Here is an 18,201-nt window from a genome sequence, read left to right as displayed (position 1 = left end):
AGTTAGTTTAAAACTCACAAATTAAATTAATTAAAAGGTGAAATCTCATATCAAATTTTGTTGGGCCGGATACAAAATTGACTGTTATCTCAAAGCATTCAGGGAGAGGGACAGTGAGGCCCAAGGAAATAAGAATAGTATTACCCACCAACAGAAAACTGTGTTAACCCAAAAGTAAAGCCGGTAAGAACTTTGCCTTTAAGGTGTAAAATTTTTTGTTTTTGGACAGAGAAGGTGTAAGATTCAAAATGTCAAAATTTTAATGACAAAAAAAAAAGTCAAAATTTTATTCTGCCAACAATTTGATTAAACCAATCACATCTCTAATAATATAATAATAATGCCTATGTAAGACTTTTAAGTCTTAACCCAACTTTTTGAAAGGGACTCCGAGCCTAAACTTCGGCCTTTTAAGAGGATCCAAAAATTGAGAACAAATCATTTTAAGAAGATTTTGAGCTCGTGACAAAAATAAAAGCATTTAGGCTCATATGCTTCTAGTACTTAAGATAATTTTTATTTGTACTTTTTCACAATAAAATTACAAACATTTGGAAAAATCCATCGAAGTATACATCGGTTCTTCGTAGTACTCCAGTACTCCAAACGTTTATGATATCTAGAGTGAATAGTGTACTTTGTCTCACTTAGATCGTGCATTATTGTGTATTTATAAAATTATTGTGTTTATAAACAGTTGTTGACAAGTTAATCTTAATACCCATTAAGTTTGTTAGAGAAATTGACGGAAAGAACTTCTCTTATTCATTTTATTTAGATTCCAAGTATATAGGTTCCAATTGAACGGATTATAACTAATCACAATCCAATCTAATATGTTAAGAATAAGCAAAACAAACCAACTTTTAATTAGTTAAATTTTTATTCTTAAATTATTTTTTAATTCTTATATTTTAAAAATAATAAATACGTCATTATCCCTTACTGTAGAGGACAACGAAATTCAGTTGGGAAAAGAACAAATGGAATCGAACCGTTCAGCAACCTAAACTAGGCAACGCCAATCTCGCTTTCTATTTTCTATTTTCTATAATTTTCCCTAAAACAAAGCAATGAATATAATTCTGATACCTCGAAATAACAATATAATACACTATTATAACATAATACTCAATAATAATAACACGAAGCTCATAAGAGTTTTTATTAATTAAAATACTAACAAAGATGACTATATGATTAATGAAGAGGAGTGAAGGAAGTGAGATTCTTGAAATGTTCCCATGGCTTCTCCCACACGACAGCCTGATAGTCCTGAGTCTTGGATCCGTCAGTTGCTTTGAGGTCAAGACGGTAATTTGTTCCAGCAACAACCTGACTCTCTCCCTTAACAACCTTCACCAGCTTCAGTTTCGCACCGGAACGCCTGTTGTACTCCGAGACTGCATAATCTGCGATCTCAGCCACGTGGTGGTTGTTCTGGAGGTCCTTGATTGGCGTCCAGCCTCCGACTAGAGCGGCGAAGGCTGAGATCGAAGCGAAGAGCAGTACGGAGAGGATGATGACGTGGTGAGGCCTCGTGATCGCCATTCTTACTTGAAGACTAAGTGTTTGTGTTATTGTGTGAACGAAGAGTGCGGTTCGGGGTGGTTGCAATTTATAGAGAGAGAGAGAGAGGATAATAAGGTAACGGTAAAGCGTGTGCCTATGCTTTAATAATTTGCCCACAAACTTCATTCATATTACGAGTCCATCATTAAGTAAATGCTTCAACTTTTTTTTGGTGACTAAGTAAATGCTTCAATTTATTATTCTTCGGAAGTACATCAGTAATAAACACAGTTTTCATATTTTCTTACTTCTTACTTATTGCTTAAGACTTCCCTTTTTTTTTTTTTTTGTCGTTAAAAGGAATGATAGTGACTAATAAAAGATCATTTATGCCCTGACCTTAGCTATCAAATAATCCCTAAGCATGTTATAAAATTTCTAACCTTTCGAAATATTTTCTCATTGTACTATGTATGTAATATTATAAATTAACCTCGTTAATTATATAAAAATATCAAAAAATAAAGAATACAAATAATTGTGTAATGTAACAAGGTGAAGTAACCTGAAGAATTGAAGATATGAGTAACCTACCGACATACGCATGTTTCTTAGCTGGTGTCCACTTGGCACTGGTTAAAGGCTACTGTTTGCCACTAGATTTGATGAATCGGATAAAGTACGAAACTATGTGATTTGGATAGACACGGACAACAAAACTTTTTTAATTATTTAATTAATTAATTATTATTTTGGTGTAAATAAAATGATATTAAGTTACAAAATGTAATGTCAGTCATTTTCGATTATAATTAAAATATGAAAGGACATTGGTCACAAGAGGAAGGGGACACCTGCATGGGGCCAATTCAACACGCTAAGTAAGGAATTAGGATATCATAATTTATTTCGAAATGATGGGATATGGAAGAAATAATATTGGAAATTTTGAACACTCAACAAAAAAGACACGGCGCAAATTAGGGAACCATGTGCTGGTAGCCCACAGTAACTACAGTCACAGATGAAGACACTCAGCTTCACCTACCAAACTCAACTCACAAGTTACGACTTACTAGCTCACAACCTTTCTGGAATCCACTAATGTCACCCACAATAATTATTCATTGCAATTAGCCTCGCCCGTATGCATTTAAGCTAGTCGTTTCATTTCAATTAATGCATGCCTTGTTAATATTTTTAATTTTTTATCACATGCTTTGCCTTTGTTTGAAATTTAAGAAAAATAAAAAACTTTTTCTTGTATTTTGATTTTTGGTCATATATGTATAATTATTTATCTGTCTTTTTTATTAATTTAAATATTTTTAGAGAAATATTTTGTAATATGACATTAAAATTTTATATAAAAAATTTAGTTAAATTAAAGTATTTCTAACATGTTTTTTTGTTTTTGTATATTAATTTAAGAAAAAGTTTGAGGCTTCGATTGTTGGACTAATATTTTTTAAAAATAAAAATTTTCATTCTTTAATTGATATCATTTTTTAATTTTTTTATTGTCAAATTAGTTTTGCATAGAAAATTTTCTCTCATCATCATAAAAAATCAAATCAAATAATGATTTAATGGATATGGATAATATTTTTTAAAAGGAAAAAAAGAAGACACAAAAGGATAGTGTACTCAGTCACAAAAAAAAAGGATAGTGTACTCAGTAATGTATTGGTGGTACTCAAGCAATTTGAAGCCCAAAATAGCATGGGTTTGGGTTGTCCTTGTTACCAAATGCTAATAGGTAACTGTGGACTTTGTTGGAAAAAAAAATAGAGGACAAAAATCCCTCATACCTGAAGAGCCAAGACCAGAAAAAAAAATTGTCAACACCTTTGACCACTAAACATTTGCTTATTATGATTTAGTTCAACTGTAATTCAAAATTTAAAATCATATTTTGAATAGTAATTTATAAGCTCCATCCTTAGTCATAATAGCTCTCTGTGATCTTTATTGATGGTGAATAAGTTGTGGTTCCATTTGTTTTTATTCTTGTTTGTTGTGCTCTTTTGTAAAGATCTTAGTAGAATGATAATTTTATGTATTATTAATTAGTTGTAGTTTAATAATGATCTCTTTAATTGTGGATCGATTATTTGATCATTTTTATCAACAAACTTAGTTAGTACTTTGTGATAATATGGCTTAAAATTTTGAGTCAGTCACTTTTTTTTTATCAAAAATATTGGATATTTTATTGTAAAAAAAAAAAGTAAATAATACATTTGTCTATGAGACCAGAATACAAACATAGTAGAAAAGTAAGATATTTCCAATTGAAAGTAGAATCAGACAAAAAAAACTTAGAAAGAAAAAACATAAAATAGAAAAGTGAATTAAGAAAATTGGTGGTGGTGTCTCTGGTCCTTAAAGAATTCATTAGCAAAGTATAAGATTTGGGATAGAATTTTTCTAATCGGCTTACGTTGGCCTTCAAACACCTAAAGATTTTGGTCGATCCATACTCTCCAAAGAATATTAGCTACTCTGGCTAAGTTATTCTTGAAGTCTGGTTGTTTCACTAATGTTTCCACAAGTTTTATCTACCATTGCCAAGGTTGAAACTGTGGGTTTTGGGGATCAAGCTGCTCAAAGGTGAGTAGTCCCAGGCACTTACTATTTGAGAGCAAAAAACTATTGTATTGAGTGCTGATTTCGGAGTAGTAATACAACGGAGGCACTGTTCACCAGCATGAAGAAGGTGTTCATGGAGTTTCTCTTTCATTGCCAGTCCGTTATGAAGTTGTTTCCAAACAAAAGTACGAATTTTAGGTTGGCACTTTAAACTCCAAACAGATTTTCAAATTCCTTTTTCTTTAAATCTTTTTAGAAGAAGGTCAATTGGGGGTGGAAGAAATGATATACTTTGGAGTATCCCAATTTGATAGTATATTGTTCTAAATTATTTAGAGTTCGGGTGAGGGAGTTTTCTACTTCATCTATTGAAGTTTAACCGATTTGAATTGTAATTTCTGAGTTGAAATGTTCTTGAATCAATTGTAGATTCTAATTTTCAAATGCATCTAGAAGTTGTTTCACTCAGAAGAGATCAAGATTTCTAGCTTCATTGGGAGGGAGTCTGAAAAGGGGGTTCAAACCCAACTATGGATCATCTATGAACTTTACAATCCCTGTTTTGACACTTGCTATTCAACATCTTTTTCAAGCACCTTCCTTCCTTCCAGGAGGTTTCTCCAGGTTCAGGATGGTCTATTTCCTGCTTGAGCTTTTAAGAACGAGGTAAGCATGAAGTATTTATTTTTGTATATCTTATAGAAGAGTGAATGTGATTTTGTTAGTAGTTATCAGCCTTGTTTAACTAACATTGCTAGTGTAACGACCCAATTTTCAATATGTCTAGATCATACCAAAAATTGAGCGCTACCAATTTGTCTTTCTAATTATTATCTATTATTTATCATATGAGCCTGATTCGTTGTTAAAAACGTAGTTAATTTTTGAGGTTTTTTTTTCGATAACGTTTGTCTAACGCTCGGAATCATTCACCAATCAACTCGCAAATAATAACAGATACAACAGTTATAAGCAACCACACATAAATACATCACAAGCAGTTAACAACATTCAGTGATCCAGCCTTTATTAGAGTATAGACTTTTAGTTAGAACACCTCTAGATATAGCTAGATAATAACAATATACATATATATACATACAACATCACGGGCCCTGACCTATTCAAGAAGTCCCTAAGCTGGCACCCAGGCTAGTCTAGACTCTATACTCGCCTAGTCCCTCTAGACTACTAAAGCGAGGAAAAGTACGTTCTAATTCTTCAAAACACGAGTCAGGTCGAATGTCATCAAAAGGTGGTAGGTCGTCTACTACTCCTCTGCACGATCATACGTCGTCAAAGAGCGTCTCTCTAGTATTTCATCAAGTAGCCACATAACAGGAGTCTCGTACACAGGATTTAGGTCAGAGTTCGCATACAAACGGGGTGCAGACGATGGCTGGTCTCACAGTATATACATATAAACATATAATGGAGTTCACTCTAGACTCAGAAGACTACCTAGAGCGGAATCCTTTTCGCGAACAATCGTCAGCGAACTACGGAGGGGTACTCATGCTTCCATCTGAAGGGGGAAGGGAGAGAGAAGGGGTAAGAACTGGGGAGTTCTTAGTAGGGTCGGGGTTATTAGTTAAGTTCATTAATTCTGTGTTGTTTAGCAGATAAATAGAGAAGATAGAGAAAACAGATAGCAGAACACAAACAGAAGAATACAAAAAAATAACACAAACACAAACACAAAGAATAAAATACAAACAAAGAAAGCATACATTCATGCAACAATCATAATAGAGAAAATGCACAACCAAGTATGATGCATGTCTAGCTCTAGTGCAGGTAATGAGCTCATTTGTCGGTTACATACCCGCTCCCGACATTACCCGGAGTCTTCTGACCAAGTAGGGCTTCCCTGTTGGTAATGCCCTTTACAAGAGTCCTTTGACTTGTGAGGCATACCCCTGCAAGAGTCCTTTGACTTGCATGGCAGAGCTAGTTAACTTATATCTGCTCAACACACTCACTGTAAGAGTCCTTTGACTTACATGAATATATGCTAGTTGTGTTTTCTCGATACCTCTGTAAGAGTCCTCTGACTTACAGAATAGCATTATAGCTAAGTATCCCAAGAAAGCACTCTCAGTGGTCGTACTACCATCTATCTGACTGCCTCTCTGCAGCAGATTATTACATAATCATTCTCATTATTCATCATCACTTTCACATTCTTATGCAATACCTCTTTCTTTCTCTGTTCAATCATACTATACAAATTTTACAGACTTTTCTTTGGTGTTTATCTTTTCTTTAAATTTTTATCTTTTATTTATCTTTGCCTCATTAACATGTTATTACCACTCCCTAGGTGTTTTATGAAGGTAATTATGAGATTCTGCGCTTAAAGTTGTCTTTCTAAAACTTTTACAGAAAATTGCCTTTTTCGTATTATTTTATTCTTTTTATTAAAATATTATTTTTAATTAAATATTATTATTTAATATTTTATTATTATTTATTATTTTATTATTAAATTTTCGAAAATTACCCCAAATATTTCTACTTTAACCACCCTAACTTTTAGAAATTACCAAATAACCCCCCAAACACCAAAATATTTGCTTCCTTGCCCTTTAATGGATCAAAAAGGTGTTCTTAATTGTTCTTCACCACACTCAAAGTGTTCTTCGTGTTCTTCATAAATTGTTCAGATTCTTTCTTTGTTTTCACCCGTTTTTCAATCTTTTCAGCGATGGATCTTTACCATAATTCAAAATAAAATTGTATCCACTAAAGCCCCATATTTTGCCTTGATTACAACACAAATTGAATCCCAATTTAAGGGTTAGGGTTCGTTTTTCCAGCAGCTCCAAGAACACAAACTCATAACTTGAATTTCATCAAATTTAATCAAATTTTCACCAAAATTTCAACAAGAATTACTCATATAAACAATCCATTTCAAGCATAACCAAATCATATCATAATCACACATCTCAAACACAATTAATCGAGATTATTTTCGTCAAACCCCACCTAGTTTTGCTGCTCCTAATTCGCTTATACTTTCAGGTGGTCCTTAAGCACTTTTTCCTCCTAAATCACATCAAGAACAACTTTAAATCCAAAAACCCCCCAACTAACCAAATCTCACTCAGCATGTTAGGAAGGGATTTCTCACCTTAGAGTTGCTGGAAATTAACATTTCTTGGCCCTCAAGTCAAGTTAAGCATGATTCCTAAGGAAGAACATCAAGAAAACACATGTTTAAGCATGTTTCTTTGAAAACCGAATTGAAGAGGGAGGAAGACAGCCATCTCACCTTATTTCCAGCCTTGATATGTTATATGGTTATGTAGAGGAAGAAGAGAGGATCATTTTGGTGAAATCGGAGTTTTGATTTGAGTTTTAGTTCAGAAGAAATCAAGCTTTGAAGATTAAATGTTCATGAAAGTTTCTCTCTTTTCTCTCTTATTATTTTCGGCCAAAATGAAGAAATGAGATAGCCTTGGAGGTCTTGGGGGTGTAAGGTAAGTTGTGATTGGTTGGCTTGGGGGTGGATTAAAATAATATTAAAATATCTCTGGTATATAACTACTAAAACTAGGTGTATCGGAACACTTGTAAAAATATCTCTAAAAATTATTTTCTGAGCTACTAGCATAAATGACACTAGTAACATATTTAATATGAGAATAGAACATGTATGATGAGGCCTTAGCATTGCTAAAGTCATCAGAGAGTGCTGGTGCTAAGCTGCACCAGTAAACTGTGAACCCGGTTAAACCGATTTCCTGTTTTTAACTAAAACAGACCAGGTAACCTTATAATATCATTCTAGCAGCTTCTAATACTCATATAATGATAATATTATACTATTATCTCTCTTCTCTCATGAATCAAGTCCAGTTCGTCAAACTGAGACTATTTACGAAAATCAGAATCAAAACTCCTAACCGATACGGTTCAAAAACTAGGTTCTTCACGATTGCGTTATCGAGCTTGCCTCAGAAGAGGTTCTAGCTTAAGGATGACATAATGACAATGAGGATTGAAATAATTTATGATATATAAGAGGTGTTCCCTTTACTGATCTTCAGGAGAAATCCGTGCCTTCAGAAAAGATCTTGCGTACTCGAAAATCGAGGTTATCACAGCTAGGTTGAAGGCCTTTAGATCTTTGAAATCCATGTCTCCTTCATCTTTTGGTCTACTCAAAGTATCCCAACCAATTCAATGTAATTTTAGTTTATTTTATCTCTGACCCCATAAAAAAATTATTATTATTTTCTACAATTCATCAATTAGAGATTCTAGAAGCTTAAAGCAACTTAGTGTGTAGATTGGAATGATTGTCCTTACAGATTTTATCAGTATTTCTCTCCCACTAGCCGACAAAAAAAGAACGTTTCCAGTGATTAAGCTTTTTTGCAACTTTGTCTTTGACATAAGCAAAGGTCTCTGCCTTTGATCTCATGATGGTAGAAGATAATCCTAGATATTTGTCTTGTGCACCCACATTAGAGATACCTAAATGTTGGTCAGGTCTTGTTTACTCTACTGAGGAGTGTTTTTACTGAAGAAAATTACAGATTTATTAAGGTTTATCCTCTGGCCACTGAGATCACCATAAACTCATAAAGTATTCATTAAGTTTGTACAGTTGAATTGGTTTGCTTAACAAAAAAGAAGCGAGTCATCTGCAAATAGTAAATGATTAATAGAGGGGAATCTATTGTTCAACTAAAGTCCCTGAAATAGGTTATTCTGTTCTTCTTTGTGGAACAGAAAAAAAAAAAAGACTTTCTGCATATAGTATAAATAGATAAGGGGAGAGGGGATCTCCTTGACAAAGCCCTCTAGATAGTTTAAAAAAAAACAATAGGAGAACCATCCACAACAACAGGATAAGAGATGGTAGACACACATTCTTTCATCCAATTAATCCATTTATCAGAAAAACTCAACTTTTTCATAACAAACCACACAAGGTTCCATTTCACCTTATCATAGGCTTTACTTATCTCAACCTTTAAAGCTAAATCATAATCACCATAGCTTTTAGATTTAAGAAAGTGCATGGATTCATGAGCTACCATAATGTTATCACTAATAAGCGTCCTCAGATAAAAGTGCTCTAATTGTCACTAATGATTCTATTCATGAGAGGCTGGAGTCTATGTACTAAGATTTTAGAGATAATTTTATAGAAAATCGTACTCAAGCTGATGGGTCTAATATGATTCATAAACATAGCATTTGGGATCTTAAGAATGAGACAAATTTGAGTATGATTGAAACCTTTGATAATATTGTTACATTTAAAGAAGTTTTTCACCGTTTTGCACATTTCTGACTTGATAACAACCCAATAAAATTGAAAAAATTTAGTTGTAAAGCCATCATCTCCCAGGGCAGCATCTGGATTAATGGAGAAAATAGCTTTTCTGATCTCTTCATCTGTTACTGGCTTAGTCAGATTGTGGTTAGTCTCAGCTGACACTTTTCTCCTTAAATCACCTAGCACATCGGAGGGGTCTTGAATATCCCCTGCTAAAAACAACTCCTGAAGGTATCTCTGAGCCCTCGCCCCTATGGATTCTGGTGTGGTACACCATAACCCATTCTCGTCTTCTAGCCTCCATATCTTATTTTTTCTGTTTCTGGCCTGATTCTAGGAATGAAAAATTATAGTGTTTTGATCCCTACACTGCAATTACTTCACTCTAGATTTTTTTCCAGAACCTCTCTTCTTTAAGATAGGCTTCAAATAACTCATCCCCAATCTGTAAAATTTTAGACTTCTCAACTAGCTCCGGATGCTCCTTCAAAACCGTGAGCCTGTCCTCCAATCTCATAATCAATTTCTTACTATTATTCATACCAGAAGATTACCACTTCACCAGTTTTTATCTGCATAATTTTAGTTTTTGAAACAGCTGGTACATAGGAGATCCTTCTATATAAATTGGCCAAGTCTCTCTAATTATTTTATCAACCATCTCTTTCTCACACCGTCTTTCTTGGAATTTGAACCTCCTCTTACTTTTCATTATTTCTGAATTAGTGATCAGCACGAGAGGCCTATGATCTGATCCCGAGTCCTCTAAATGAGCAACAATGGCCATTGGATATTCTTCTCTTAGTTTTTTAGAAATTAAAGTATGGTCTAACCGTTTTCTGATTGCCCTTTTTTGACAGCTGTGATTCCACCAAGTAAACTTTTCACTTGTGAAACCCATATCCATCAGATCACTCCTATTAATAAATCTCCGAAAACTCTTAATAGATTATAGAGATTTTTTTCTGCCGCCCTCCTTTTCGTTGTTTGTCAATATTGCATTGAAATCCCCCATAACTACAAATCTATCTCCTGTTTGATTGAGTATGTTGAGCAGTTTATCATATGGATTCTCTCAGATTTGATTTATACTGCTTAGGTGAACTCCCAAGACTTTTCAAGTGATCTATCTTTCTTGGTCATCTACTGAAACCCATATAAAGAAATCCTTCGTCATCTGGATCTCCAATTTCACTCTATCCATCCATCCAACAACCAACCCTCCTGCCATTCCATGCGGATGAACATGGTAACTCTTTTTGAATCCACACGTTCTCATCTGCATCTCTACGAACGAGAATATGATGTTTTGTCTCACATAGATACATCACCTCGGGAAAATTGAATCTTTGGATCCCTTGAATGTTGTGAATTGCCAGGGGTTTTTCCAAATTCCAGCAATTCCACATCATTATCTTCATATCGATGTGGGTGTCTGATTTTGGTAGCACCCTCCTCTCTTTCATCAACAGCTTCAATTTTACTACTCATCATCTTACCGTCCTGCCATTCCTCCATCTCCTCTTGTCTTCTTTTAGTACCAGCAACATTTTTATTATTCTCCTCAATAGTGTTCTTCCTTGTCAGGTATTTCAGTTTAGGTCTCTTGTTGCAACCTCTGTTTTTTTGTTGAATGCTGCCAATTTGAAAACTTCCTATTTTCTCCCGTTCTCCAGTTGCACCATGAGCAGCAGAAAATGCTTGTGTTCTATATTCTACCTATTACTGATTTTCAGCAACGGGGACTTATCTTGCTAAGGACTCACTTCTTTCTATTTCTGAGTAGGAGAGGTATGACTCCCATGATTCTCTATTACAACTAGTTGAGAGAAGCTTTTAATGAGGCTAGTTGGTGTGGGCTTTCTGATACGTGGTCAAGGGGCATTTTTGTCATCTTAGAACTAAGGGACGGAATGATAATCTTGTCATATTCAAGGATTTGAATTCTAGAAGAATTGTGCCATGTCAGTCTTGGACATCTAGAAGACCAAGAGTCCGTCTCAAAAACAGTGGTGTTGAAAGGGCAACAATTCATAAAGCCCATTAGGTTAAGGCAACACAACAAGAAGCCCAATAAAGCTTTTCAAATTCAATGGGAGGCATATTTTATTATTTAATTTTGAATTTTTAGGCCTTTATTTTAAGTTTATTTTGTTGTTAGAGTTTGTTGGAAGGTTTGATTTACTTTTGATTTGTTTAGTAGTATTTTTTAAGAATTTTAAATTTAAATCAATCTGATCTAATCTAATAAGATCAAATTTGATTTGAATTAGTTATCATATCTTTAGGATTTTAAAATTTAAATCAAATCTGATCTAATCCAATAAGATCAAATCTGATTTAAATTAGTTATTTTATCTTATCTTTTAGCTAGTTTGTTAGGAGTCTATTTAAATACCTTTGATGAGACAATTTACATAACTTTGATGAATAATATTTTCTTAGTGCTTTATGCACTTTTTTTAGTGTGATTAAGTGAGGTGAGTGATTTGCTTCGCTTGTTGCATGGAGAAGATTGAGTGATTCAATTTTCATCCCTCTGATCTACGTTGTCAAGGACAAGTTCTTTGAAGGTCTAATAGGGAATCCTTTCCAGTCACCTAGGTTGCTAAGAACAGGTATCTTAGAGGTCTAGTTGAAAAATCTTTATCTATCTTTTATGTTTTCGCTGTCTCTTTATGCCAATAAATTCCTCTTCTTGATGCCTTTTTTTCTTGTCCCCCTTCCATTAGGATTTTAATACTTCGAATGTATTAAACCCCAACATAATTCTTATCATCTGGTATGTTACAGTTGTAGGTAAATTTTTATTTATCTGCACGTTCTAGAATTTTGTTTAGTCTCATTAGTTTTCTTTTTCCTAAAGAGTTAAAAAAAACAAAAAGAGTCTTAAAAAAATGTTTGCGTACTACGATAGTGATGATGAAGGAAGTTCATATGCTAAAAAGGGTTCTCAGTTGCAAATTCCTGCCTTCAAAGGGAGGAATGATCCTGAAGCGTATTTTAAATGGGAAAGGAAGGTATAATCAATTTTTGCAAATTGCATCTTTCAGAGGAAAAATTGGCTTATAGAACCTTTTTTCCCTCTGAAATGATGCAATTTGCAAAAATTGATTCTACCTTCCTTTCCCATTTAAAATATGCTTCAAGATCATTCCTTCCTTTAAATGCAGGGATTTGCAACTGATATAAGCTTCCTTCATCATCACTATCACTATCTTAATACGCAAACATTTTTTTTGCGACTCTTTTTGTTTTGTTTTTTTTTCGTTTTTTTTTAACTCTGTAGGCAGATAAATAAAAATTTACCTACAAGTAACTGATACCAGATGATAAGAATTATGTTTGGGGTTTAATACATTCGAAGTATTAAAATCCTAATGGAAGGGGGAAAAGAACGGCATCAAGAAGAGGAATTTATTGGCATAAAGAGACACAACGGAAATATAAAAGATAGATAAAAGTTTTTCTACTAGACCTCTAAGATACTTGTTCTTAGCAAACTAAGTCACCGGAAAGAATTTCCTACTAGACCTTCAAAGAACTTGTCCTTGACAACCTAGGGTGAAAATTGAATCCCTCAATCTTCTCCATTCAACAAGCGAAGCAAATTACTCACCTCACTTAATCACACTAAAAAAACGTGCATAAAGCACTAAGAAAATTTTATTCATCAAAGTGATGTAAATTGTCTCACCAAAGGTATTCAAATAGACCCTAACAAACTAGCTAAAAGATAAGATAGGATAACTAATTTAAATCAGATTTGATTTTATTGGATTAGATCAGATTTGATTTAAATTTTAAAATCCTAAAGATATGATAACTAATTCAAATCAAATTTGATTTTATTATATTAGATCAGATTTGATTTAAATTTAAAATCCCTAAAAATACTACTAAACAAATCAAAAGTAAATCAAACTTTTCAACAAACTCTAACAAAACAAACTTAAAATAAAGGCCTAAAAATTCGAAAATAAATAATAAAATATGCCTCCCATTGAATTTGAAAAGTTTTATTGGGTTTTTTTTGTTGTGTTGCCTTATCCCAATGGGCCTTATCCCTTTCAGCACTACTGTTTTTGAGACGAACTTTTAGGCTTAGTTTGGTAAAGCTTTTACTTTTTAAAAGTAGTTTATAAAAGCTAACTTTTAAAATATGGTTTTTTAAAAGTTATAGCATTTATGTTTGGTAAATCAAATTAAAAATTGCTTTTAATAATCACAAGCAACAACAATTACATTTGGTAAAATAGCTTTTAAAATTTAAAAATACTATAATAGACATAAATGCAAGCATTAAATTTGAAAATTAGTTAACATATGAGGTTATATTAGACTTTTAAATTTTGAAAAACACAAGCCAACTTTAAAAAGCTCTATCTTAGGTGCTTTCAAAAGTACGCCGATCTTTTAAAAGCTGCAAGCACAAGCACATGATCTTTTTTATTTACCAAATACAAAATGAGGAGTTTGAGCTTTTAAAAAGCACAAGCACCTCTTCGAAAAGCTTTACCAAACCAAGCATTAGTCTTCTAGATGTCCAAAACTGCCATGACACAATTCTTCTAAAATTCATATTCTTGAATACGACAAGATTATCATTCCGTTTCTTAGCTCTAAGATGACGAAAATGCCCGCTCACCACCACGTATTACTTTTGATTCGCTTGCTCTGTTTCAGACTCCCATCTACCCTTGGTAGGGTTGAGGTTTTCCTTTAGCTCCTCTAATTTCCTCCTTATTAAATCAGCCTTCAGATCCGGTTTTCACCTTTCCTTTTTATTTTCCTGATCCTCCAAAAGTTATAGTATTTTACTACAGTTTCTTGTTTCGTGGCACAAAAAACCACAGAAGCAACAATAAATTCCTAATCTTTCATATTTTAGAAGGATTATCGAAACTGTTCCATCAGGACTAGCTATTTTAATTGATTGTTTCAGGGTATTTGTTACATTCACGTTAACTCAAACCTTCAACAAGTCACCAAAAAAAACCTTCAACAAACGATCCTCTCTAGGTTTCATTAAAAACAAATCCGCCTCCAGCACTTTCCCTAACCGTGAACCCACCTTCTTTGTCGCTTCCTTTGTTTTACAGAATTTAAGGAACCCTATAACTGAATCTACATTGGGATATTTGAGTAATTCTGTTCAGCAATATTCATGTTCGAATTCCATCTCCTTAGATAAATGATGAACTGTTTAATTTAAATAGCTAAGAAGATCCTCATTTCACTCTAACTACATCTGATTCCTGTAAAAAGAAGAATTGAAAAATATTATCTCCATAGAATTTAATCCTAAGTCCCTCTCGGTGATTCTAGATAGCCTCGAAGACTGCCTCTATCGTCCCTGAACTAAAATTTCTGTCTACCATGATCCTCCCCATTGTGCTACGGTGACATTCTTCCATACCAAATTTGATATCTTCATCCTCCAGGAAAATTATTTTTTCTCCTAGGTCTTCAGTATGATTCTGATCTCTCATTCTCATCCTTTCAATTCTTAACATTGTAAAGACACTCAATTGAAAAACACTCGGACTATTATTATTAATTTTCATTCGTTGATTATTACCAAAAGACACTCAACTCTCACTTTATTTTGACTTTTACGCACACAAACTCTAGCAGTCACACATTATTTTGAAGTTAGCCAGTCACTTTCTATTGATTGTATTATAGATCTATTTTGTATGTTATTAAACTTTGGTGTGCCATTTGGATATAATTTATTCACTGCATTTGAATATTTGATTACAAATCAATGACAAGTATCTATCATCGTTGACTGGAAAATATAAATCGCTAATTAGACCATGTCATGGTACAAGAGAGAAAGAAACCAAATCAAACTAACACACTATACTAAGTTTTAATGAAATCATTACAATTAAAATATAACCACAGCTGCAAATATACACAATATATTATAGGAAATTGAAGATTCTTTGAACTAATTGGATTGCAATTTAACATACGGATTATTGACCTGTAAAACAAATCTTCAATTTCTTTTTTTATTGGTGAAAGAAAACAAATTACAACATAAATTGATAAAATCTTCTCTTCCAGAGAACAAAGATATAAATTAAAATCAAGAAACAAATAGAGACGGAGATCTTTCTCTCCCTTCTTTCTTTTTTCTTTTTCCTATTGATATACTACTATGTACAGGACAACAGGGAGGGTATTTCTTTTTTTTTTTTTCCAATACTTACCTATATATATATATGATAGACACACCAAAAACTTTACAAACCAAGTTGGAATTTGGTGAAGGAATCAATCAAGTCCGTATAGGAGCTTTTACCTGTGTCACCCATTGAGTTCCATCATTTGTTCCAAAAACAACACTCCCTGCGATCGAGAGCAAGACTTACAACATGAGTATCATTTTTAACCAAATTACTAAACTTATAAATATTTAAAAAAATGAATTATTTTAAATGTAACGCACCTAGTGTGGGCATGAGAATGGACAGGACGACAATCCCGGCAACCTTAAGAGGGACACCGAGCTTAAGCATGTCCTTAATTTCAATGTGACCAGTGGCAAATCCAACAACATTTGAAGGTGTGGAAGTTGGAAGCCAGAAGGCAAATTCGGTTGCAATTGCTCCCGGAACCATAAGAAGAAGAGGGTGCACATGCATAGTCCTAGCAATGTGGTACAATAGTGGCACAATAAGTGTGGCAGTGGCATCATTGGAAGTTATGAACTCGGTGATTATGCTACTAATTAGACTGACGGCAGGTGCAATTGCCCAGAATGGTGCATCTTCCAAGAAATCTATGGCTCTTGAAAACACATCTGCTAGCCCACTAGATTGCACTCCATCTGCTAAGGCAAAACCAGCTCCTAGCAGTAATATTAGGTTCCATGGTAACTTCTTGCATTCATTCCAGCTCATTAGCTTCTCCCCTTCTTGCTTCATGTTTGGGATTATGAACAATAACACAGCTACCAAAACCTACATCCAATGCAATGTTGTATAAAATCCTTCTCATGATATATATTTTCGCATGATATTCTCGTACTCGACAATTAATTATGCATACGAGTGAACTGGTTACTCGACCAATTCAAATTGATTCTCATTTTATCTTTATTTTCTAATAAATTTTGTTATAAATATTTTGATTGGGAGAAAGTTACTAAACCGAATTTAAAGATATATGCATAAGAGATCAAAAATCAAGAAACACATACACCAAGTCCTATCTCTAGATTGATAACTTTGTTGAGCTAAAAAGAAAGTGGACAAGGTACTTACACTAACACTTCCGTCACCAACAAGGTTATTGAATAAAGATCCCCATCCAGGAATATCATCCGTGATATTTCTAGTCATCCATAGTAAGATCAGCAGCTACATTATTATATTCATCATAGATAACTCCTTGTTATTAATTATATTAATGCCTTTGTAAACAAAATTAAGGAATTGGAATTTGAATTTAGTCTCACACTCACCCCAAAAACAGACAAGACCATCTTCTCAGCAAAAGACATTGGACCTGTAATCACCCCATTACATAATCCAAATTAAAATTGCATAAGCTTCTACTTCTGTAGCTAATATTGTTATGTGTTGATTAAAAATGCAGTTAGCAGTTTCAATGGGATAGGCAGTTACCGATTTGTCCTTTACTATTCTTTCCAATCAATCGTTATTTCATGTTTAGTTTTCCAAGTAATAAACCTCGGAATTCCTTGTTCAATTGTATCACTATAGCTTGGCTAGAGTTTTGCAATATGTAAATAGGTGCGTGGAATGATGATAAATGCATCTTATAGTGACAGTGTGACACTTAAGTCTGCTAAGAAATAATTGAGGGCATATTATTGAATATGTTAAGCTGTATTAAGAGTTTAATTAATTTCAGTAGTTGAAAACATATCTAACTGTCAGATATTGAATGCGTATTTAAAAAAAGATGAAGTTTTACATCCTTGAACTCCCCCGTGGACAAAACCAAGTTAAACACAAACACGTGATCCACCTATTTTTCAACATCATTTTATTTAATTATTGATAATTGATTGATATATACACAAAAAAAAATGGGAAATGGATGTTCTCCATTTTTTTAACAATAGAGGAAGTAAAGTGTGATCTCTCACCATCAATTTTAAAAGTGAGACCAATAATAAATATAAAAGAAGGAACAATGAAAGATTAGAGATCACACTTTACATTGTCAATTTTTTTTAACAATTGAGAACATCTATTCTCGGTAACCACTTCAAAAACATGGAATGAAAATTGGGGTGCATGTACCATAAAAGGAAGAAAAAAAATAAGATGGAAAATTGTGGTCCACTAATTATTATTTGGTAAATGGCACCATCGAGGGGTGAGGCTTTAGCTTTAGGCCATAAAAAAAAAATAAAGAAAAGAAAAAACAGCAACTAAGGGTGACGCTTTTGGTCCCTATACGTGCCACATAGTTAGACACACATAATTCATGAGGATGAGAGGTAGAGTAGAAAATATTAAAAAGAAAGCGACAAATAAAAGAGTTACCTAGAGCTTCAAGGTCCCTCCTCAAGTGGGCTTTTTCCAAGTAAGCAGACAAGGCCCGGGCCGAGCCCTTTTGAACATAGAGGGAGCACATGATGCACCAGAAGGCAATGAGCAAGAGAGCGGCGACAGGGAAGCCATAGAAGAACCAGGTGCTGAAGCTAATGGGCTTGGCACCAGGCACAAGGCTCTTCCACATCCCAATCAGAATAAGGTTGACTCCCGTGCCCGTTAGCGTGCTTATCCCTCCGATGGGTGTAGCGTACACCA

At 33.8% G+C, this 18,201-nt stretch overlaps 2 protein-coding genes across 2 annotated transcripts in view; both read right to left on the bottom strand.

Annotated features, from left to right (window-relative positions):
- On the bottom strand, window positions 1,043–1,626 carry LOC107638693 (cysteine proteinase inhibitor 1). The gene has a single exon (XM_016342051.2). It carries the CDS (start codon window positions 1,549–1,551, stop codon window positions 1,201–1,203), a length of 351 nt encoding a protein of 116 aa, XP_016197537.1. The 5' UTR covers window positions 1,552–1,626; the 3' UTR covers window positions 1,043–1,200.
- LOC107638692 (tonoplast dicarboxylate transporter) overlaps window positions 15,597–18,201 on the bottom strand; it is a gene marked incomplete in the record, with an annotated part of 3,664 nt that continues 1,059 nt past the window's right edge. The window contains 5 exon segments of the mRNA XM_016342048.2: window positions 15,597–15,763; window positions 15,864–16,377; window positions 16,681–16,776; window positions 16,881–16,924; window positions 17,935–18,201. Of these exon segments, the coding sequence (XP_016197534.1) occupies window positions 15,693–15,763; window positions 15,864–16,377; window positions 16,681–16,776; window positions 16,881–16,924; window positions 17,935–18,201 (992 nt within the window).

The sequence above is a fragment of the Arachis ipaensis genome, chromosome B04 (assembly GCF_000816755.2).
Source record: "Arachis ipaensis cultivar K30076 chromosome B04, Araip1.1, whole genome shotgun sequence".
In the NCBI taxonomy this organism is placed as follows: domain Eukaryota; kingdom Viridiplantae; phylum Streptophyta; class Magnoliopsida; order Fabales; family Fabaceae; genus Arachis; species Arachis ipaensis.
Note: the sequence above shows the minus strand (reverse complement) of the source record. Positions and strands in the feature narration are given on the sequence as shown.